Source organism: Dendropsophus ebraccatus, chromosome 1 (assembly GCF_027789765.1).
Source record: "Dendropsophus ebraccatus isolate aDenEbr1 chromosome 1, aDenEbr1.pat, whole genome shotgun sequence".
NCBI lineage: Eukaryota > Metazoa > Chordata > Amphibia > Anura > Hylidae > Dendropsophus > Dendropsophus ebraccatus.
In genome coordinates, this window is record NC_091454.1 from 74,164,660 (window position 1) to 74,189,176 (window position 24,517).

Genomic DNA, 24,517 nt, shown 5'->3' on the forward strand with positions numbered 1-24,517 from the left:
TTGTTCTCTCAACATGGTGGCAAAATTTCCATGATCCTGGTGTCTAATATTTCAAAAGTTAAATGTGTACAATTTGTTGTACCAAGTGTGATTATTACCATTATTTTTAAAAGAAAACCCAAAAGTAGGGTGTTTGTTATTGCCAGTGTCTTTCATATTTTAAGTCTGTGCTCCAGCAACTTATGACAACAAGAACCACTAATTATGTTGGAGATTTCAGTCTGTCAGCTTCTAGTTTGCTATACAGACAGACTGGATCTGCCTGAGAGAGAGGCACTCCTTGATAGCCCTCTGCTCTGGCTTGTTTTGTAGGAGACCCTCTTTTATTAAAGGGAATGTCTCATCACAAAATTACTTATATCAAGCATTCTTTAAGAATTTTTGTAATTTGTTTCCCTCATTTTACTATGTATATTTAAAAAAAAAAATCTAGCAGCAGGTTAGTACACCAAAGACAACCCTACACAGAGGTACCTGGTACCTTTTTAATATGGCCCTCCAGTGGCCATTTTAAAGGCGTTGTCTAAGCAGGGGACATGTTTTTATATATGGATACAGAGGGAGAGAGTGAAAATAATTAACACTTCCCTAGCTGCATGGCCTCTGTACGGCCGAGACATTGCAGTACCCCCCAAAGCCGCTTAGAGACTAAGGGGGGGGGGGGGGGGGGGAATAGCTGGGCAGGCCTTAAATGCAGAAAGGGACCGAATAATAAAAATCTGTTAGGTATCTCGCATTAAACAGGTACTCCAGCTAAATGTTTTTTGTTTTAGAAAGTTATAGATTTGTAAATTACTTCTGAATCCAGAAAGTTATATGGATTTGTAATTTACTTCTATTGAAAAATCAAGTCTTCCAGTACTTTTCAGCTATTGTATGTCCTGCATGAAGTGGTGTTTTCTTTTTAGTCTGACACTGCTCTCTGCTGCCAACTCTGTCCACGACAGGAACTGCTTCGACAGTTCCTGTCATGGACAGAGGTGGCAGCAGAGAGCACTGTGTCAGACTAAAAAGAAAACACCACTTTATGCAGGACATACAATAGCTGAAAAGTACTGGAAGACTTGATTTTTCAATAGAAGTAAATTACAAATCCATATAACTTTCAGACACAAGTTGATTTGAAAGAAAATTTAAAAATGCCAGAGTACTCCTTTAATAGGGGTTATGTCATTTTTATAGCACTGCCTACTTGGCTGTTTTTAGCATACTAGCCCACTGAAACCTGGCATGCCCACATTCTCCAGACAGATGCGGGTCCCAACCAAAACATTTATGGCATATCTTGTAGCTTTTAAAATCCTACATAAATAAGCTATGTTCCCACACAGTATTTTGGTCAGCATTTTTACATACACCCAGAAAGTGCACATCTTTCTATTATTTTTCTGTCTGTTAGGGTATGTGCACACTGAGGAAAAGCCAAGGAATTAGGTGAGGAATATCAGGAGGAAATTCCTCCCGTAAAATATGTACAGAGCAAAGTCCCATTGTGTTCAATGGGTTTTCTGCTCTGTTGTTCACACTGCAGAATTTCCGAGCAGAATTTTCTGCTGTAGATCTGCTAGAGGAATCCTATAGAAGTCAATGGGGGGCTTAAATTCTGCTTGAATTCTGCCTGAAAACTTTCTGCTTCAATTCCTCGAGAATTGCTCAGTGTGCATATACCCTTAGGGCCCTTGCACACTGAGCAATTCTCGAGGAATTGTAGCTGAAAGTTTTCAGGCAGAATTCAAGCTGAATTTAAGCCCCCCATTGACTTCTATAGGATTCCTCTAGCAGATCTACAGCAGAAAATTCTGCTCGGAAATTCTGCAGTGTGAACAACAGAGCAGAAAACCCATTGAACACAATGGGACTTTGCTCTGTACATTTTTTACGGGAGGAATTTCAAGCTGAATTTCAAGCTGAATTCCTCGCCTTTTCCTCAGTGTGCACATACCCTCACACTGCAAGTTTGGGCTAAAAATACTGACCTTAATACTCTGTATGTGTCAGAATTAATTGCACTTATCCCATGAAAATGATTAGCTACATAAGACTACTACAGCTACATAGACTCTTTCAATGTGCAACAAAAATAAATTAGTATATTATTAAGTGGCATTTGAACTACAGATATATGATAAAGGCAGATAAATTATCTTAGCAAGCAACAAAGACGCGTCTGTCCTGTTATGCGCTAGTCATCAGATTAGGACATAGCACCATTGTGTAAATGTTATCTATCTGCATTTATAATATATACTAAACTATGGCTGAAGATACTTTCTTTTACAGTATTTCACATAAATATCATACACATCCCTTATCCAAAGTGAAGGCAACCTGTTGCCCATTAACGGCTGACACTGGTAGGGTCAAAGTACCCAGAGAGGTGTGTCTTTTAGTGAACTGATGAGCCCTGTTCTGTAGTCTGCCTGAACAGCGTATAAGGCATGGTAGGAAACCTTGGCTCTCCAGCTTTAGCTATCCAGTCATGATGGGAGTTGTAGTACCAAGGTTCCTTACCCCTGGTATAAGGGATGGGTTTACTACACACAATGACTAATTCCTACAATAGAAACAAAGGTCTCTCTACACAAACACTTGGAAAATACAGCAATTAAAGTTTAAAAACAGTAGTAATGGCTGGAGCAATACCCATATAAAAAGAGAAATGCATGTTTCATATCTTGCATTAATTTAAGGTATTAGAAGCATATCCAAAACATGTCAAACACTTCTGAGCACCTGACAACCACTTTATAATTTTTAAGCAAATCAGTGGGCATGTACCAACCTACTAGTAGTGCAAAAGGATGTTGATCAAAGCAGGGCAGTCAAAACTTAGTTGGTGAAGGTTGAAGGGTGATATTTCTGGAATTCTTTCATTAATTTCTTCTTTTTCTTCTCAGGAATGACAAAACTCTTGTCCACCATCTTTATCAACTGCTGTAACTCCATTCTTGTACAACTATACCTCTGTGTTTCATATTCTTGGATGGTTAACCGTTGACAAAATGTAAAACCTGTCACAGGACAGCATTTTGTCAGGTGTTTTCAGCACATCCTTACATTTTATAAAGATAGTAAGACTTATCAATACAATCGTACCTGTACATTATATTAGAGGTAGGACCCACAGCACATGCATACATTGGAGCGTAAAGCATTACTTTCGTTTTCAAGATGAAACCAGTATGACTTACTATAAAATCTGTCTAAAGCAGCAAAAGACTGGAGAGAAGCTTTTGGCTATGCTCTTCACTCTACCTCAAGAGCAGTGGTGTTTTAAACACCCAATTCAACATGTGTAACATATTAGAAGTTTTCTTTTTTTTTTTTTTTTAAGTGACAGTAACCAGCTGGTGACCACCAATATCCCTTTTTACAGCGGTCACGAATGTGCCTTATTCTGATCAATGTGCCTTTTTACAGCAGAATAAGTTAATGACATGTTCCCATGTTGGCAGCCAGGCTCTCACTATACCCATGCTGAGTAGAGAATCCTCTGCTCTGGGTAGTTTAACCAGTCACATGCCACTGTCAAATCCTGACTGCACATGTCTCTACACAGCCAAGCCAGAGACTTTTGCTCATGTGTAGATGTTGGAAGTTCAGGCAGCTGTGGAAACTTCCCTTGTGTTTGTTAGTTCTGTGCACAAGCCCTATATAGTCAGAATAGGGCTCGTGCATGGAACTCACGACATGCAAGATGTTTCCATGCCAACTTGAAATTCCAGCAACAGCTGCTTTTGCACATGGAATTCAAGTGTCCTCTGTGACAGAAATGCTTTAGCCTTTAATTCCTTTACAAGTAGCGAAACAACAAAATACCTGAAAGGTCATCTGGATCTCCTCCATGCTGCAGACTTCTCAGCTTTGTACTAACAAGGTCAAGTAATTCCATGGGTGTCTGTGTAATAACAAACCATATATTTTCATTAGCGTAGAGGGAAAATCCACACAGCAGGAGACCATACCTACACACACACCTACTTTACACCACTCTCCGCCCACTTGGCAAGTGAGGCATAACGTTTAACGAGTTGCAAAAGTTCTGCTCAAAACTGAGACATGCGCAAAAACTTAACAGCTTTACATGTTTCCCAAACAATTGACAAAGAGGCATTTAAAAAAAAATATATATATATATTTTTAGGATGTCCACAAATAGCTAAAACTGTGTTTGCACAGGGGTTACTTCTACAGTCGTCCTGAATCATACAGATAGCCAAAGCCTCAGCAGCACAGCCCTGTCAGTGAACTCTTACTTGGTAATAATAAAAGTGGGAGACTGTTATAATTTACCTTGAAGAGGTCACTTGAATGATCCAGTAGAAACATTGTAAATTGTTCACTTTGTCCTCTTGATACTGTGGGGTTGTGAACAATAACCTTCGTGAATGTTTTTAATATTATCACTTTGTTTTCAAACTGAAAAAATATACAACAAAAGAATTATTTTTACAATAACATCTTTGTTATTCACATTGCAATAAAGTATTGGAAAAGGCCCCAAGACAGCGACTAAGGTGGGACACCACGGCAGCCATCAACTGGATGGATGGGCCTACAACGTTACGACCCCAGAAGCAGCCGCACAGCATGGACAGAGTGGTAAGATACTGGCAGTGGAGTGGGGCCAAGGGAGGTAAGTGTTGTTTATTATTTTTACCCTGGGTATATTGTAAAAAAAGTCCCCTGTTCAGACAACCTCCTAAACAATGGGAAGCACTGGCTGCATGGCAGCCTGTAAGGAAATAACTGCTCTGCTGGTGGTGGAAGCCCCATCACTAAAATACAGGTTCAAATGCTCCAAAGTGCTGTACCCCTTTGGCTCGGAAAATAATTTTCTACCTCTATTAGTCTAAGGAGTAAAAAAAAAAAAAAAAAAAGCCTATGGGGGCTCAATGTATACATGTATTAGCCAAAAATAAACAGGAGCATTTAAGGCCCAGATGTTAGCTGTACCTGCTTCTGCAGCCGGTAGGCATGAGTTTCAGATGCTGCGGTCATGAATAAGATTAACCGACGGAACTCCTCTCTTGCTTGTGGAATAAGCAATCTCAGGAAAAGCTGGACGGCTTCCAGGGCTTGGCTTTGCTTTCCATTTTCTGTAACAAAAACACTTCAAATAGCAGCTGCAGTAGATGAAATGACAGTGACTTAAAAGCACTTCTACTAGGTGAGAACTAGATATCATGCAATTGTTATTGATGGCTTCTAATTTTGAGATTCGATCCATCATTCTTGCACACTGCAGTCCTTTGTGCTGTAAGTAGTCTGGTTCTTTTACAGAATTTGTTGCAGCCACATTAGTCATTCTATTTAAAGTGATACTGTCATTTATCAACACCTCTGACATGTCAAAGACCTGAAAAGTTTTGATCGAGCCAGGTGAAGTATTTCTCTTGTTCTTGTAGCAATTTACGAGGAATCTTGTAGCAATGTTGTAGACCCCGACTGATCAAAACTTGACATGTCTCTATGACGTGTGAAAAAGGACAGTGACATTTTATGTACTCGCCGTAGTGAACAAATTAGTGACAGTGATTATTACTGAGCATTCTCTCTGTGTGTATCCATCAGGTGGGAAAATGAGCAACTGCAGAAACTATATTGCAACCAGAGAGCAAAAGATCAAACAGGTGCACATCATCCAAATAAGCAAACAGTACAGTGGACTTTCTCCAGGTTTTACAGTTGCCTCCAATGCTCCAAAAACAAAACAAAAGTAGATCAACTTGCTTCCTTTAAAATGTGCATATAATCTTCTTTAAGCATATTCTTTTGTTACCCTTTGGTTAAATACAGCAATACAAATTTTAGCGTATGTGCCAGAAACTTAGAGGTTGGCTTTCATTTCAGAACTAGTGTTGTGCAAGCACTACAATTATCAGGTGCTCCTTACTCGAGTTAAGCATTTCTCAATGCTTGAGTGCAATGCATTGAATTGAATAGGAGGCTCTAGCATTTAACCTGGTAACTCCTGGTTCCTGAGATCTGTCTGTTTTCTATATATGCTAATGAAGTACTGTGGTGCACTGTAGGCAACCCAGTACCCCCAGTGCACAGATATCTTTTCCCCTGGGTGACGTGCTGCGACGAACGTCACAAATCGGAGGAGACATTAGTGCACTGGAAGTGCTGGGCCTGCCTCCAGTGCACCACACTACTTCATTAGCATATATAGACAACAGACCAGATTTTGAAAAATGGTTAGCACCATCAGAATCTGTGTGGTGCCACTGACCAGGTTGTATGAAAATATATATTTTTTAATGCTTGTACTGGTATATTCGTTAAATAAACAATTTTTTTTGTATTTATCAACCACAAGTGTGGGATGTTTCCTTTTTGATGTAGTTAAGACACTCATGCATCAGTGTCTTAACTACATCAAAAAGGTAACATCCTGAACTCGTGGTTTATAAATACAAAACAAACATACGTTTATTTAATACGCATTAGAACCACCAGAGTTTAATTGATGGCATACCACCAGGGTTCTAATGAGTATTGCTGTAACCGGCGCACCTCTTGGTGCTTGATCAAGCATGCTCACTCACTACTGAGTAGGGATGCACGATGCACCGAAATATCGATACTACTATCGATATTTCGGGCAAAAAAACTATTCAATACCAGGATTTCCTGGTATCGATACTTCATGTTACGCTGCATAATAGTGCAGCTTAACATAAAGTACAGTGCAGAGAACACGGCCGGTGCTCAGATAGCGCCTCTGTATGCCTCTCCCTGCCCCCTGCGGTCACCTCCGCTGTGCAGCTCTCCCTCCGCTCCGGGCGGCGCTATTTTCAAATAGCAGGCACTTACTGTGAAGATGCGGCTGTCACACTGACAGCGGCATCTAACCACTCTGTATGCAGCAGGGGTCGGCTACTGTGTGTAACAGACCCCCGCTGCCGGTGTCTCTCTGATAATAGAGTCCGGCTCGGCCAGACTCTGTTATCAGGGAAATGATTTATGCAGCGGAGCTGGAGCTGCACAGAGGTCTGGGCGGCTGGGAGAGAAGACTGAGAGCGGGAGGTCCCGGAGAGGAGGACGGAGGAGGCGGGTGGATGTGCAGCACATGTGAGGATCCAGCCGGCTGGCAGGTGGGGGAGGTGGCCGGGGCTGTGAGGAGCAGACATCAGTGATGTGGGGGGTGACAAGGGGGGGGGGGGGGTCGGCCTTGCTCTGGCTCTAGTGTGTGTGGGATCCTGTGTAACCTCCTCTTCCTCTGCAATCTTGGTAATTGGTGCAGATAGCAGCTGTGTGGGCAGTCAAGGTATCTGATGCAGCAGAGCTGTCTTAGTGATAGCTGATGCAGCAGAGCTGTCTTAGTGATAGCTGATGCAGCAGAGCTGTCTTAGTGATAGCTGATGCAGCAGAGCTGTCTTAGTGATAGCTGATGCAGCAGAGCTGTCTTAGTGATAGCTGATGCAGCAGAGCTGTCTTAGTGATAGCTGATGCAGCAGAGCTGTCTTAGACAGATATCACTAACTTTATTTTTAACGCAATAAAATAAAAATAGTCCAAAAATTGGTATCACTGTAATAGTGAAGGGGTATTATATTTCTATCACTGTATTTTGTTTTGGTTTTTTATACTTTACTAAGTATCGAACTGGTATTGAGTATCGAAATAAAAAAGTTAGTATCGGTATCGAACTCAAAATTCTGGTATCGTGACATCACTACTACTGAGAACATAACAATATGCTCCATGCTAATTAAATGAATATTGGTGGTCCTCACCCAGAAGTTCAACAATTCCCGATAGAATTTGAACCATTCGGCAGTCCAAAAATGGATCTCTTTCCTGGGAATAATATTTAGCAATAACATCAAAAAGCATCTTCTTGTGCAGGTCTGGATTTTCCCTATTTCCATTAATGTGCGATAACTGCTGACTCAACATCACAATCTGTTCATCAGGAAAATACTCCAAACACTCCACTGCTGCAGCAAGCCACCCGTCCAACCTGAAAATAGAAACCATATTGCTTAATGCTGTTAATATGACAGCCTGCTGGTCTGTGGGCAGACTAAAGGCTGTTGTAAGCAGAACCCTGAATAACACTTATAAATTGGCAGAGCAAATGGCAGGGAATCAGAGATTGTTAAAGCCCTGCCATTCTATTATTACATCTTTAACGCTGATGAAGTGAGCACATTAACTGCTTACTGCATCTTGGCTCGTTCAAATATCATCGATGCTGAGGTGGTTGGCGGACCTTAACGTACTCTAATGTCACAGTCTCAGAGGCTCTGTCCATGCAGTCACTACAGTAATCTCTACTCCTGGCCATTTAACTCACTGATCCTCAGCTATTATTCCCATGCTCACCAGGTTTCTACTGATCACAACTTCCTGATCCTGCCCTAACATAGAAAAAATGCCCAATAAGCCAGTCACTGGCAACCAGAGGTGGATCATCACGGCAGCCAGTGATCAGCTGAGTGGGCATTTCCTTTATGTCAAGATGGGAACAAGAAGTGGTGATCCAGTGAGCATCGCAACAGATGAAAAAACAAACATACTTACATAGTTACCCCACAAACTCCCAGTCCAATGCCACTGCTGACTTATGATGTTCCCATACCCTTAGCATGGGACACGCCAAAGAGTCACTAGCTTTAGCAATAACATTCGAGTATGAATGCACATAACCACTGAGGTGGCAGTGGTGCTGAACCCAGAGCGGGCAAGTGTTCTCTTCTGGGTTAATGTCACATGACAGAGGTGGCCACATATTGTAAATCTATGGAGCTGCTTTGCTCAAACAGACAGTGGAGAGAGAGGGTGTCTCACCCCACTCGTTTTCCTGATCAGTCACTGCCTGAACACAGAAAAAAACCCTGCGTCTCTGTGACACGTATGCTTTAAAGTGTCGCTGTCTTTTAATTTTTTTTTTAGAAATCAATAGTAACTTTGCAATTGGGTTTATTAGCTGAAAAATGCATTTTTATCATGAAAAAGCAGTTTGATGCTCTCCCCCCTGTCTTAATGGTTGTCTATGGAGAGGGGAGGGGTAGAATGAGATGAGGCACCAAAACAGGACAACAAAGAGTTAATTTACAGCTAAATAAGTGGGCTATCTCCTCTTAAGTCAGCACTGACCTCTCTCATCTCTGAATAGGGGCTTTCATGCAGCTCTCGCTGTGTAACCCTTTGTTCTCTGCTGCCCACTAATCTCCCTCCTTCCTCCTCCATTCAACAGACAGGGGCATGTCTGATGCAACAAGACACCATTTCCTGATAATTTGCAGTGAATGAAAAAGAGGAGGGAGGGGGGACCTGGGGAAAGTCTTTTTGAATGCAGATAATGGCATATTTGCCTAATAAACCCAATTACAAAGTTTATTAAATTGCCTGGACTATTGATTTCTGCAAAAAATAAATAAATAAATAAATACACACACACACACACACACACACACAACAGTGACTCTTTAACCCCTTAACGACATCGGGCGTAAATTTACGCCCTCGCGCCCTGGTACGTAACGCATCAGGGCGTAAATTTACGTTCGATGTTTCCCCGATCGCTGCGTGTTCGCACACAGCGATCGGGGAAGATGGCCTGCTATAAATCATAGCAGGCCATCTTAGCTTCTCGGCACGGGGGGTGGTTAACACCCCCCGTGCTTACGATTGCCGCTATTGGCTGATCAATTCAGATCAGCCAATAGCGGCGATCGAAACCTTTCCGGGTCATCGATGACCCGATGACCCGGAAAAAAATGGCAGTCGGTGCTGTCCGAGGACGGCACCGACCGCCATTACTGTAAAAAGTAATGGTGGTCACGGTGCCACCGGCCCGATCGCCGTGAACGGCCGGCCGGTACCGGCCGGCCGTTCACGGCGATCAGAGTCCCCCAAAATAGTAAATACCTGCTCTGGGTCCAGAGCAGGTATTTGTACATTACTCACCTGTCCCGGGGTCCTGATCGGTGTCTTCCGGGTTCGCAGCGTCCTCCGTCTTCTCATTCGGTCTTCGGCTCTTTTCGGCTATTTTCGGCTCCAGCCTCGTCTTTTTCCGGATTTTGCGCTCTGCTGCCCCCTAGCGGCTGATGTGTAATACACTTAGCAGCTACAGGGATGTTCAGAATGTAGAAAAAGTTTTGTTTTTTTTCCCAATTTTTTTTTCTTCTATTTTCCGCATCCTATCGCCGCTGAGTGTTGATCAGCATCGCACGAAAGTGCGCTGCTAATCAGCAACTCCTCCTTTTTGGCGTAGGGTGTTTTTTTTCTATATCCTACTGCCACGGTCTGCTGATAAGTGCCGCACATAAGTGCGGCATTTATCAGCAACTCCTTTGTTGGCGTAGGTTTTTTTTATACTTACTGTAAAAAAAAACCACGTAAAAAACACTACATTACACCACACTACATTGAATAAAGTTTGACACTACACCACTACATACCCCATATACTAGTCCCCGTATAAAGATGACCCCCAGGGTGTTTTCGGCGTCGGACGCATGCGCTATTATTGCCTCAGACACCGAAACAGCCAGTGAGGATGAATGGGGGGATCCTTCTTTCCTCGATTCATCCTCATCATCCAGTGACGTGTCTGGGGGTAGAGTAGTGTACGCTGCCCCCCAGACACGTCTTTTCCGCCAGTACCGTCCCAATAAGAGATGACGGTATGGCGTGAAATTCTACAAACTCTGTGAGCGTACCTCTGTGTACACTTACAGATTTAGGGTACGTGTACACTGCGGAATGGCGAAGGATAACCCTTTGTGCATTCCGCAGCTGGCACCCATTCTATGCACAGGCGGATTCCATCGTCCATCGCCCTAATATTTAGCAGCCATGGAGCGGCCCCAGCGCTTCTGGATATGAGGGACCCCGTATCGCACCAGGACAACATTTTCCAGGTGACGTCCCCCACACTGGAAAACAGGAGACCCCAGAAGAAGTGCAGAGTGTGGCGTAACAGGGGGATCAGGAAGGACACCATTTTCCAGTGTGACACCTGTCCTGATCCCCCCCGGCCTTTGCATACTGGATCGCTTCAAGGCGTACCACACATCATTGGAGTTCTAAATTATCTAAATTCCTTCCCTTATTCCTATTTCAGGGGTCACGTTGATCCGGGGATTATTCTGATCGCCATTATGGAGTCGGGAAGGAATTTTTCCCCTGTGATGAGGCTACTGTCTTCTGCCTCACGAGTGTTTTTTGCCTTCCTCTGGGTCAACACAGGTTGAATTTGATGGACACCTGTCATTTCCAACCTTATAAACTAATAATTGGCCTAATACCCCCAAATAAATTAGAATTGTCCCTTTTCCCCAGCTAAATAGATATGGCCGCCATTCCCATTAGAGGATGCCATGATGCAATTACAAAGCCTCTGTGCGGCCAGGACAGTAGAAACCCCCCACAAGTGACCCCATTCTGGAAACTACACCCCATAAGGAATCTAACAAGGGGGGCAGCGGGGATATGGCCCCCTGGTGACGGCCACATTTGGGACGTGAAAATGAAAAAAAAATATGGTATTTTTATTTTCTCGGCACATGTTCTACGTAAGTGCCCGTCACCAGTGGGGTCCATATCCTCACTGCACCCCTTGTTAGATTCCTTATGGGGTGTAGTTTCCAGAATGGGGTCACTTGTGGGTTTTTTTTACTGTCCTGGCAGCACAGGAGCTTTGTAAATGCGACATGGCCTCCATCCTCCATTCCAGCCTCTAAATGGCGCTCTGTCCCTTTGGCGGCTTGCCCTGTGCCCATATGGCACATTATGCCCACATGTGGGGTATTTTCTTACTCAGGGGAAACTACCCTACACGTTTTGTGTTCATTTTCTTTTTTAACCCCTTGTGGAAATGGAAAAAAATCAAGGCTACACCAACATTTAGTGTAATTTTTGTAAAATTTTTACTCTAAATCATTAATCTTGTCATGATTTTTTCATTTTCACAAGGGGCTAAAAGATAAAAAAAAACACTAAATGTGTAGAGTAATTTCCCCCGAGTCCGTAAATACCCCAAATGTGGACATAAAGCGCCATGTGGGCGCAGGGCAAGCCTCCGAAGGGAAGGAGCGCCATTTGGATTTTGAAGGTTGGATTTGGCTAGAATGGATGATGAAAGCCATGTCGCATTTACAGAGCCCTCGTGCTGCCAAAACACTGGAAACCCCCCACAAGTGACCCCATTCTGGAAACTGCACCCCTCAGGGAATCTAACAAGGGGTGCAGTGAGGATATGGACCCCTTGATGACGGGCACATTTGTGCCATGAAAGTGAAAAAATGAAAATTTTCCCTTTCACGTCACATTGTTCCACATTTGTGCCCATCACCAGTGGGGTCCATATGCTCACTGCACCCCTTGTTAGATTCCTTGAGGGGTGTAGTTTCCAGAATGGGGTCACTTGTGGGGGGTTTCCAGTGTCTTGGCAGCACGAGGGCTCTGTAAATGCGACATGGCCCTTGAAATCCTTTCCAGTGAAATTCAGCTTCCAAAAGCCAATTGGCGCTCCTTCCCTTTGGAGGCTCGTCCTGCGCCCCCTTGGCACTCTATCGCCACATGTGGGGTATTTCCGTACTCGGGAGAAACTGCGCTACACATTTTGTGTCTTTTTTTTTCTCTAATCCCTTTAAGAAAATGAAAAATTGAAGGCTAGAACAACGTTTTAGTGTAAAAAATAAATTTTTCTTTTTTCACGCCATATTGTTCGGAAAATCTGTGAAGCACCTGTGGGGTCCAGATGCTCACCGCACCCCTTGTTACATTCCTTGAGGGGTGCAGTTTTCTAAATGGTGTCCCTTTAGGGTTTTTTTAGGTTTTGGCACCCCAGAGCCTCTGCCAACCTGAAGTGGTACAGTCAAAAATGACCAAATATAACGGAGGCATTGAAATTCACTAGGCGCTCCTTTATATCTGAGGCTTGCGGTTGCGTCAGATAGCGCAATAGGGCCACATATGGGGTATTTCTATAAACTGCAGAAACGGGGCAATAATTATTGGGGTGCATCTCTCTGGTAATAGGTTTATAATTATGAAAAATATTGGATTACAATAAAATCTCTGCACAGAAAATTAAAATTTTCAAATTTCTTACACACTTGGCTTTTATTTCTGTGACTCCCCTAAAGGGTTAAAACACTTTCTGGATATGCTTTTGCAGAGTGTGGGGGGTGCAGTTTCTAAAATGGGGTGCTTTGTGGGGCTTTCTAACATACAGGCCCCTCAAATACACTTTAAACCTGAACAGGTCTTTAAAAATATCTGATTTTCAAATTTTACTGAAAATTTGGAAATTTGCTGCTAATGTTTTAAGCTTCCTATTGTTTAAAAAAAATGAAAGATCGTTTAATAAATGCCACCAACATAAAGTAGACATGTTGCTAATGCTATTTAATATATAATTTATGTGGTATAACTAGGGCTGGGCGATATTGGCCTAAATCAACATCGCGGTTTATCACATATGTAGCTGCGGTAACGATAATTGGACGATAACTATGACACGCCCCCTTTGTAAGCCACACCCCTTTTACAAGCCACACCCACTCGGCCGTGCCAAACTGGGGATAGTTTGTTTCAATAAAGTTAAAAACACTACAGGACATGTATATACAGGTATACAGCTATGTGCACACTACAGGACGTGTATATACAGGTATACAGCTATGTGCACACTACAGGACGTGTATATACAGGTATATAGCTATGTACTATAGGTACCCAGAGTATATATGATGGGTATATAGTATATACAGGTGACAGTACAGGGACGTACATTATAGGGGGCTGTAGATGGCACTGCACTGACACGCTGTAAAGATATCGATCTATCGTTCGTGACAGACGCACATCCAAGGCTGAAGTAGAGGGTGCTGAACACAGAAAGGCCTTTGGCAGGGGATCCCAAAATACAAAGCAGCAAGAGTCCGCAGCACACCAGCATATAGTGAAGAGATAAGCATGCTTGAAAATGATTCTGGAGTGAATTGAAACGTCGTATCCTGCACCTTATTTGATGGAATGAACCACTCTTCACTACATGCTGGTGTGCTGCGGACTCTTGCTGCTTTATCTATATCTATCTATTCCCTATCTATTTATCTATCTATCTATCTATCCATCTCCTATCTATCTATCTCCTATCTATCTATCTCCTATCTATCTATCTATCTATCTCCTATCTATCTCTTCCCTATCTATCTATCTCCTCTACGGGGAGGTGGGCAGGGGTGGATGGGTACACAGGGGGGCCGGCAAGGGTGGATGGGTACACAGGGGGGCCGGCAAGGGTGGATGGGTACACAGGGGGGCCGGCAAGGGTGGATGGGTACACAGGGGGGCCGGCAAGGGTGGATGGGTACACAGGGGGGCCGGCAAGGGTGGATGGGTACACAGGGGAGCGGACAGGGGTGTATGGGTACACAGGTGGGCCCGCAGGGGTGGATGGGTACACAGGTGGGCCCGCAGGGGTGGATGGGTACACAGGGGGGCCGGCAGGGGTGGATGGGTACACAGGGGGGCCGGCAGGGGTGGATGGGTACACAGGGGGGCGGGCAGGGGTGGATGGGTACACAGGGGAGCGGGCAGGGGTGGATGGGTACCCAGGGGGGCGGGCAGGGGTGGATGGGTACCCAGGGGGGCGGGCAGGGGTGGCTGGGTACACAGGGGAGCGGGCAGGGGTGGCTGGGTACACAGGGGAGCAGGCAGGGGTGGCTGGGTACACAGGGGAGCGGGAAGGGGTGGCTGGGTACACAGGGGGGCGGGCAGGGGTGGCTGGGTACACAGGGGGGCGGGCAGGGGTGGATGGGTACACAGGGGGGCGGGCAGGGGTGGCTGGGTACACAGGGGGGCGGGCAGGGGTGGATGGGTATACAGGGAGCTGCATGCATATGCTCCTCCACCTTGAGATATGACCGGCGTCCCTGCACACACATGACATTAATGTGCAGCGCTCGCCGGGAGGAGGGGGGGGGGGGGACCGGCACCAGTCCTGTCCGAGCGCCCTTCTCCTCCGGCCGGTGAGCGCTGCACATGTTAATGTCCTGTGTGTGCAGGGACGCCGGACGGGACAGGATCGGCGGGACGGGGGAAGGGCTGTGCACTCAGGAACATTCTCCCCTGGACCCTGCTGCTCCTCCACTTCCCGCGCGCACACCGGCGTCCCTGCACACACAGGACATTAACGTGCAGCGCTCGCCGGCCGGAGGAGAAGGGCGCTCGGACAGGACTGGTGCCGGTCCCCCAACTCCCCCTCCCGGCGAGCGCTGCACGTTAATGTCCTGTGTGTGCAGGGACGCCGGATGGGACAGGGGGAGGGCGGGCGCTCAGACTGGACGGGTGCCGGGGGCGGCCATTCTCACCTGGGCCCTGCTGCTCCTCCACCTCCCGCTCTGATTCCGGCGTCCCTGCACATAACGTGCAGCGCTCACGCCGGGCCGCAACTGCGTGCAGAAGCTCTCTGGGAAACACAAAATTACCGCAGATACCGTCCTGGCTAAGTTGAGGTCGGTTAACCGACGCCAGTGACGGTATCGGTATTTTTGCGGTATACCGCCCAGCCCTAGGTATAACCACTTTCTGTATAAGCAAAAAAGTTTAAAAGTTGGAAAAATGCATCTTTTCACATTTTTTCACATTTGGGGTTTTTTCATAAAGATTCGTTATGAGTATTGACTCCAATTTACCAGAAATGTAAAGTACAATATGTCACGAGAAAACAATCTCAGAATCAGCCGAATAGGTAAAAGCATCCCGAAGTTATTAATGAATAAAGTGACACTGGTCATATTCATAAAATTTGTCTCTGTCATTAAGGCTATTTCAGGCTCTGTCCTTAAGGGGTTAAAGAGGTCAAATAAAACAAGTCTATTTTAGGGAGCTGCTATTCATGCAATACTTAATTAATTAATTGTATAATAATAATTAATTGTAGTTTTACTAGAAGTGACCATACATTTAATTATTGGATATTTCTAAATACTTACTTGGGCAAATTTAGAGTCTGTAGAATTTCTCTGTCCACAAACGTGTTGGAAACAATTAAGTCAGCAAAATGCTTCTTGTAATCTGCCTTAACCGGGGAGTCCAAGATGCCCTCCAAGACAGGAATGTGAATCAGCTGAAGAAGCCGAACCATCACCTGCTGTTTCCACACATTCTCAACATCTAAGGATAGGATAAAACAATTACATGCTGGAATGAATAAATATCAACCTAAATAGAAGATTACTACTAGGTGAAGACACAGAAGGAGGTGCACATGCCACCTGGCAGAAGTTACCTTTAGGAGAGGGGTTGCTGGATGGTTTACCAAGGTCCTGGTTTAGATGTGCATTGGGAATGTCACAGATACAGTGCAGTAGCTGACTTAACTTCTCATCTGCCGTATCCAGAGCAGATGGATTACAGATTGTTACAACATGTCCAGTCCTATATTAGTAACATTAGAGGAAAACATGCATCTAGTACTCAGAGCCATGCAGTCCACATAAAGGTGCAGGGTAAATTAATACATACGTGAGGCAACATATATAAGAGTCTATCCAGAAACTATACTGTACAATAGCTATCAAGGGGCAGCAAATCCCTTATAGTTTCCCCGCCATACTACTAGCAGCCTCATTGTGTTTGATGACAACCTCCTTGATGACTGCTTTTACTCACTATATAGACTTTATAGACAGTAATAATGGTATAAAGAAAGCTGTACATAGCTAATATTTCCTATAAAATAACAATAAATGAATATTCACATGGCCCCAAACCATGTGGTTTTTATGGAGAAACCATGCAATTTTCCCAATCAAAAGCCACGCAATGTTGCCTTAAAGGTATACTGTCAGTTCTAGATCATGCTTAGAGCTGGAAGGTGATCGAGGCAGTGTTGAGCCCCAGGAGGCATGCCTGCTCCCTCTCCCACCCCTCCCTGTGTTAATTGATTGACATTCAGAGCTCATGTTCCTGCACTGAACCATGCCCTTTAATAAGTCAAAGAAGAGAGGGATGGGGGAAGAGGCATGCATACTGAAGTTCAACACGGCCTCCTTGATCCGATCACTTCCCCTTTCACTGCCTATTCGGTGTCAGAAAATATAAAGAAAAAAAAAAAGTTGGGCTCCATAGACTTACATTAGGAGCCAACTCATCATGTGACACACAGCCGAGAGAGTCTTCTCCCTGCTCTTACGATCACTCAGACCCGGACCGATCAAAACTTTTGACATCTCAAGTTTTTGTCCTACACTGGTGATACATGGCAGTGATAAGAAGAGCAGACAGACACAAATACCAACCTGGAGCGCCTCTTCTCTTTACCAAAGCTCTTCTCACCTGGGGAGCATTCAGCAGTACCTCTGGGTTCTAAAAACCTATAGAAATGACTATTACTATCCTCAAAGGCCAGCTCAGCTTCAGTCTTAAAAATTTTAGCACCAACGGGTTCAAAGATTTTGTGGTCCATGAGGGCCTGGCACAGTTGCACTCCTTTAGTACGTGAAATATCATAGCTGCTTAAATACATATTCTGCATCAGACGACAAAGGACAACGTCCACAGCATCAGAGCCTGTAAAGCAGTTTGGGTATGTCCGTAGGTGCTGACGTCTGTTCTTTACTTCTACTTGGGTTTTCAGTGCCTGGATAATACTGTTCCACAAGTGTGTTGCCTGGAAGGGACCTGTGTAGCCTGCAACAGGGAGATAACAGAAGCAAGGATAGCTGAATGCAAAAGTCTACAAAGTGCACTTGTTATAAGCGTTAAAACTATGTTAAAGGGGGATTCTGAGTTAAAACACTTATTTCCTATTCACAGAATAGAAATAAGCTGTCAGATTTAACCACTGGGATGCCCTGGGATCTCGAAAAAAAATAGTATTAGTCTTACCGGTAAGACGTTTTCTCTGAAACCTTCACGACGGCACCAACATCCCTCCCTATATTGTATTGTTGAATATAATACTTAACTCATGCCCTAGGGACAGGAAAAGCACAAACACGAGAGGTTAAAAGCCCCTCCCCTTCCTGCTAGCACCAGTGCATTATAACAATTTCTGAGCACCACGTTAGTATTATATTCAACAATACAATATAGGGAGGGATGTTGGTGCCGTCGTGAAGGTTTCGGAGGAAACGTCTTACCGGTAAGACTAATACTATTTTCTCTCCTCACCTTCACGACGGCACCACAGGAGAAATACCAACAATTTCCCCTAGGGCGGGGCCACAGCCTGAAGACCTTTCTTACCAAACCAGGTCTTCACTGAGCTGAAACTGCCAACCACGATGCATGGCAATAGTAGTAGACCAGGTGATAGCTCTGCAATCTGATCTAAAGATGTGTAAGCCTTCTCCCCCCAAGAAGTGAACGCAGCCCTGAATGAAAGGGCCTTGATCAATAAAAGGTAAAGGTAAGTCCTATACCTACGCTTCCATACAGCATTCCGGATTCCACCAGCTACAAATTGCTGGAAATCTCTTCAGTATATTCTTCCTCTGGAATTGAATGAAGATCAATCCAGGTGTTACAGGATTCCAGGAACTATATTACAGTTTCCCTACGGTCCAGGAATAAAACTTCCATCCTTAATCATCTTTGGAGTTGATACAGAATGATCATAAGACCAAGAAAGATGAAACTACCACGGAAACAAATCGGGATCGGTGTGACACTATTTTGTCCCTCTGGAAAAGACAGTAAGAGTCACGGATAATCGGTGTGCGGGTCTCCGATTCGTCTTATCTAAGACTATGGTCACAGGATGGCTGTCTTGTAGAACAGGAACTTGAGACTGTACTCCAAATAGGTTTGGAAGGAAGACGATTAAGGTCTTCAAGTACAAAAGTTAAAATCCCAAAGGAAATGTCGATTAAAAGTAGGATTCCTGTTTAAAAGCGTTCCTCATAAGTTCTAAACACATCTATGATTCATGATAAATATAATGATAAATAGCAGATATATGGATACAATGATTAATTGCAAATGATATATGATAATGATAAATAGCAGATGATGTATCATATAATGATTAATAGCAGATATATGATATAATGATAAATAACAATGATATATGATATAATGAGTAATAGCAGATGATATATCATATAACAATAAATAGCGGATAAGGTTGCAACATGCACCTTAAGAGTGGCCGACTTGAGACCTTCTGATATATCCTAGAAGAGAATGGCCTCATTTTCCTAGACTGTAGGAATTACAGCCTCAGAGAGGCCTCTGCTCCTAAACATAGACTCAGGATTCAGGTCGACATCTTGAGTCTTGACAGATCCGGACGGAACTGGTCCCTGAAGAAGTAGAAGGCTAAGGCTCAAATCCAAAAGTTGAAGAGCCCAGAGGCTCCAGGACCAGTCTTCGTACAAGGCCTGACTACCTTCTAAGGGTACAAACCCACACACCGTATACACAGCAGATACGCAACAAATACGCAGCAAATACGCAGCAGATTTGTTGGTACAGATTTGATGCTGTGTTCAGTTATTTAGATATAATCTGCTGCGTTTTTGCTGCGTATTTGCTGCGTGTTTGCTGCGTATTTGCTGCGTATCGCAGCAGTAAATACGCTGCTTATACAGTGTGTGGGTTTGTACCCTTACAGCTATTTCCACTGTTAGGATTTCCTGTAGTGTCCCAGGAAAGAGCCAAAAGATAAAGGATTGTATACAAGACTGAAAATCAAGGCTGTTCAAGTACATCCACCGCCACTGGAACATCGCTTGGAAAGAACTTCTATACCTCCTTGTTCTGATAAATCTGCGAACAAATCAGAGGCAGACCCAATTGAGGGATAAAATCTGGACCTTCCTCCTTGAGACACCCTTCACTCATGAAAATGGATTGACTGCTAAGATAAACCATGTGAATTGTAAGATATGTGGCTGTTGGGGATAAATATGTCGCTCCCCTAGGTGAAGATCCAATCTGAATGGATTGAAGTGGATTCTGCTCTGCACTATCCTGGTGTCTCAGATGTGCCACAGCGGTACTGTTGTCCAATAAAATGTGAATTGTTAGATTCCAGATATTATTCGCCTGCTGTAAGGCACCCGACTGCCTGCAGCTCTTTAAGGCCTGAAGACCTTGCTGCTGTCCTTGGAGATAGCAGCAACTGGCCAACGTCTGAGACTAATCTTATTTTAGGAAGAGGGATACAAAGATAACCCCATCTTCAAGTAAGCCATGTAGGCCAACATATAGAGACCACCAGACCTGTGGAGAAAAGGATACCTGTGCCTGATTCAGAATGACAAGTCTATTGGTTTATTACAGTAAGAATCTAGAATGAGTCTGATTCTAAGGTGTCACTGAAGAATAAGTAGTCATGGATTCCAAATGGACATAGTCCTCAAGTGTAACCAGGCCTCCTACATTGGGAACAGTCTAGTCTTCTCCACCAGAGATACCCAATCTGAGGGGAGAGAGGACATTATTACCTAGGAATTCGGAGGATCCCCAAATATATTTTGGGTGTCTGGGTTGAGATCCGATTGCTGATTGTTATCGGACACCCCCAGGAATAAAGATCACCACTGGCTGTCGTTATTTTCTGAACAGCATCTATGTGGAATCTGTCAAAAGAAGAAAACTCAACCAGACAGGCGGAATATTTATCCCAAACCGATGAAGGTAGGGAATCAACTTCCCCATAAACTAAAGAAGATGCAAAAGGGCTGATGAATCCCGAAGGAGAGAGCACTGCATTGATAATGCTGGACACAACTGCCCATGCAAACTACTACTAAAGACAAGAGTTGAAACATAGTAGAAGCATCTCTTTAAGTCGATTAACGCCCTCATAGCATCCTATAGATTAAGTTGAGTAGTAGACTACATGGATTCCATCTTGAATCCTCTGTATCAGATAAATTTTGATGGGTTCCAGGTTTATACTAAGCCTGTATGTTCCGTTCAGTTACTAAATAAGGAATAGCTGAAAAGTGCCCCTTCTCTAACTCTGGCACTGGGACAGAGGTCACAACACAGGGCTTTATCAGCTTCTAGACCCTGTAGAAGAGTCCTGATTAAAGGAGCTGAGAAGGTAGGTGGACTAGGAAACATTTGGGGGGAGAAGATGACTATATTGAAGTCCTGGAGAATAACGTCCAGGATCCAGCTGACTTGGGTGACACACATCCAAGCCTCCTGAACTCCAGAATCTCCCCCCACCTCCAGGATAGTGACCTGGTGTAGTCCTGGGAGGCCTTGGGAGAGGTCAATAGACATCTCTCCTATAATGCTCCTGAATTCTATGGTGCTACATTGAACCCATACTTCTTAACTACTGAAGGTCTATTAGAACAGAAGAATTTCCCAGATACTATAAAGGGCAAACTGAAGACCTTGCATAGAATGGGATTGTCAGATCCTTTGTCAGATTTTTTATTTTTTTTGTGACTAATGGCAGAAAAGGTAGAACCCAATTCCTGGCAACCATATGGACCATCACTGCCCGAGGGAACCTGTATATATATATATATTTATTTATTTTGATGGTCGTCTCTGATTGATTCCCATATGTACTGCACAAGAACACATGTAGCAGCAACATCTCTCACAAGAGAAAAGTAACAGTCTATAAGACTTGTACAAATCCTCCTGGCCTCAGTTGAAGAGCCTACAAATGGCAAGGTGATTGCTAGTAACTCTAACCACCTGGGTGTCTAAATCCCATTCTTCCCAGGTTTTGTTAATCATCAGTGATGAGGCCTGAAAGGTCTGCTGAATAGGAACTAGCTTCCACATGCTAACCCCAGCAAACAACTCATCTCCAATAGATCACACCTCTTGTGTATCCTCCATCCCTCGTGCCTGCCCTACAGGGACAGGAAAAGCACTGGTGCTAGCAGGAAGGGGAGGGGCTTTTAACCTCTCGTGTTTGTGCTTTTCCTGTCCCTAGGGCATGAGTTAACTCCTGTGGTGCCGTCGTGAAGGTGAGGAGAGAAAAAAGGTTCCAAGTCTTTGTTTTGAATGGAGCAGCAAATTGCACATGCAAACCTCTGTGCCATTCACTGCCCATGGGGCTGCCAGAGATAGCCAAAAGCTCTTCTTGGCTTTCTTCAACAGCACCATAGACAATGAATAAAACGTGACGTGCATGTGCCACTTACGACTCAATTCAAAGCAAAGACTTAAAGCACCGTTCTCAAGATTGTGTGCCTGGGGAGTTACCTCTTATTCCCTACCCTGTGGATAGGGAATAAGTATTTTAACTCATAATACCCCTTTAGGCTATGTTCACAGGCTGTAAGAGCAACAGCTGTTCTGCGTGAGCGGCCATTGTTTAATACTACCTAAGGCTCGGTTCACACACAGTATATTTCAGTCAGTATTTTGGTTCTCATATTGCAACCAAAACCAGAAGTGGATTGAAAACACAGAAAGGATCTGTCCACACAATGTTGAAATTGAGTGGATGGCCGCTATTTAATGGCAAATATTTGCTGTTATACAACGGCTGTTATATTGAAATAAGTGCAGTTATTTACTGTTATATGGCGGCCATCCACTCAATTTCAACATTGTGTGAACAGATCCTTTCTGTGTTTTCAGTCCACTCCTGGTTGAGGTTCAAAATACTGACTGAAACATACTGTGTGTGAACCCAGCCTAAGGCCGGAATTAACAACCATGATCAACCATGTTAAACAATGGCCGTTTACACAAAATGGCCGTTGTTTATTCAGCGTGTGAACATAGATTTTAAATGTAACTATCATTCTTCGCTAGGGGCAGGATACACTACCAAAATCCTGCTGCTGCAATTCCTGTTCAGGTGCATGCCAATAAAAAGAAAGAGAAGAAAGGCCCGCCGCCTCGTGTGATACCTTTAAACACTGGACAGATGGTATGGAAATGTAGGATGCTCACCTTGTTGCCCCTAGGGCTTTGTACATATCACCCCTCCCTGTCCGTTGGGGTACCAATGTTTTGGTGGTCCATGGAACAGCGGAGAGTCAGATATGGCTAGGATGTATTTGGGCTGCTAAAGCTGATTGTACCACAAACAGGATGCTCCCAATTGGGGCCAGTGAGAGATAAATAACAGAAAAAAACAAAACAATAAAAAAACAGGGTACTTCTATTCAGCACTGTCCAAGAAAGACATTGAAAATTGCAAAATAAAATGAAGATGCAGTTTATTTATAGGTGCATGCCAGAGCTGGAATTCTTCTGGCAGTACTGTTGGCTGCATTGTATACAACAACGCTGCTGGAAGAATTCCATCTCTAGTGTGTGCCTGAACAGGGATCGCAGTGGCAGGATTTTGAGAGCATATACTGCCGCTAGCGAAGAATGATAGTTACATTTTAAAGCTATGTTCACATACAGTATTGTGTGCAATTCAGGTTTTGACACTGTTGACACTGTTAGATAGCTGTTAGGTCAAGGAGACACAAGCTACCTTATTTGTCCTTTCAGACACAAGCTACCTTATTTGTCCTTTCAGATGGCACAAAAAATGTTTCACTTTTCCAGTACAAAGTGTCAGAAGGGCTTTTCCAAGATCCTGATATGCTGCATATCATGCCGGCAGCGGGAATCTCCATGGCACTGGCCATGCTCTGTCACTACAGCGCCGCAGAGATTCCAACATTTTCTTCGCTGCCAGCATGATATTGATATATCATGCCAAGTGGGGGAACACTCTATGACGTCCGCAGGGCCCGTTATTAACAGGACGTGTGAATGCAGCCTTATGGATTTATCAAGCAATATCTTGTTTTTTCCAATTAATGATAAACTATTGCAAATGGCCTAAAATCATTCAGCGTAATACCATTATTTACAGTAGCAATACTCTAGTATTCAAACATCATAATACCAAAGGAACAATGTGCACATACAGCAAAAGATTTGCAAAGGATTAACAATGATTTAATGGTCAGATCAAAAGATGGGATCAATGGTATAGCATTATATATGGTATAGCATACTATTTCATTAGTCGTTTGACCATTTACATACACAGATATCTGACAGAATCCCTTTAAATCTTAGATACCTTGTAAAATCCAATAAAATGTCTATATAGTGCAGTGATCCTGTCCAGAGCTGTCAGGGCATGCTGGGAGTTACACAACAGCTGGGGAGTGACAGCTCAGGGAATACTACTGTACACACTAGCTGCTGCATGTACTGCTATAAGGCTGCAGACTCAGTTACCTCTCCTCCGAGCTCTGAGCTCTCCCATACTGCGGATCCTACGGAACCTGGGAGTCAAATCTGCCGCCATCCAACCTGCTGAGGTCACCTGCCGCCACCGCCGCACGTCACGTGACGCTGACCTTCCAAGCGGGATCTCTTTGTGGTGGGTGGCCAAGTCGTACACGTCACATAGACGTAACCTCTCCTGCAGCAGCCATTTTTAATTCTGGCAAGGACAACAGTAGCTGGACTGAGTCTGCGCACAGCCGGGCTTTGTATTGTTTTGTTTATTATATTACTCAGAGTCTGAATATTAGGATGGCTATATATGACACTTTTGTGAAAATAAAAAAAGCTTGGCTAGGTGCCGTTTTACGTG

At 44.0% G+C, this 24,517-nt stretch overlaps 1 protein-coding gene across 2 annotated transcripts; it reads right to left on the reverse strand.

The window, feature by feature from the left end:
* Positions 1–1,932: 1,932 nt before the first annotated feature.
* Positions 1,933–24,339, reverse strand: DEPDC4 (DEP domain containing 4). Of its 2 annotated transcripts, none has more exons than XM_069973053.1 (9): positions 24,157–24,339; positions 17,274–17,664; positions 16,262–16,410; positions 15,966–16,146; positions 7,746–7,972; positions 4,957–5,099; positions 4,294–4,419; positions 3,820–3,898; positions 1,933–3,011 (listed from the first exon to the last, which is right to left on the reverse strand). In XM_069973053.1, the coding sequence occupies exons 1-9, from the start codon at positions 24,224–24,226 to the stop codon at positions 2,830–2,832; spliced, it is 1,548 nt and encodes a 515-aa protein (XP_069829154.1). In that variant the 5' UTR covers positions 24,227–24,339; the 3' UTR covers positions 1,933–2,829. The 2 variants fall into 2 exon arrangements, with proteins under 2 accessions (XP_069829154.1, XP_069829163.1); XM_069973062.1 differs by having other exon boundaries at positions 2,926–3,011; positions 4,294–4,358.
* Positions 24,340–24,517: the final 178 nt, after the last annotated feature.

What these genes read in the sequence shown, in the direction of transcription:
- DEPDC4 (XM_069973053.1), bottom strand. Translation starts at nt 24,226, where the DNA reads ATGGCGGCAGATTTGACTCCCAGGTTCCGTAGGATCCGCAGTATGGGA. An exon ending in GCTCAGAGCTCGGAGGAGAG is followed by an intron (nt 17,665 to 24,156) that starts GTAACTGAGTCT and finishes TCCCTGTTGCAG; the next exon opens with GCTACACAGGTCCCTTCCAG. An exon ending in AAAGAGAAGAGGCGCTCCAG is followed by an intron (nt 16,411 to 17,273) that starts GTTGGTATTTGT and finishes TTACTAATATAG; the next exon opens with GACTGGACATGTTGTAACAA.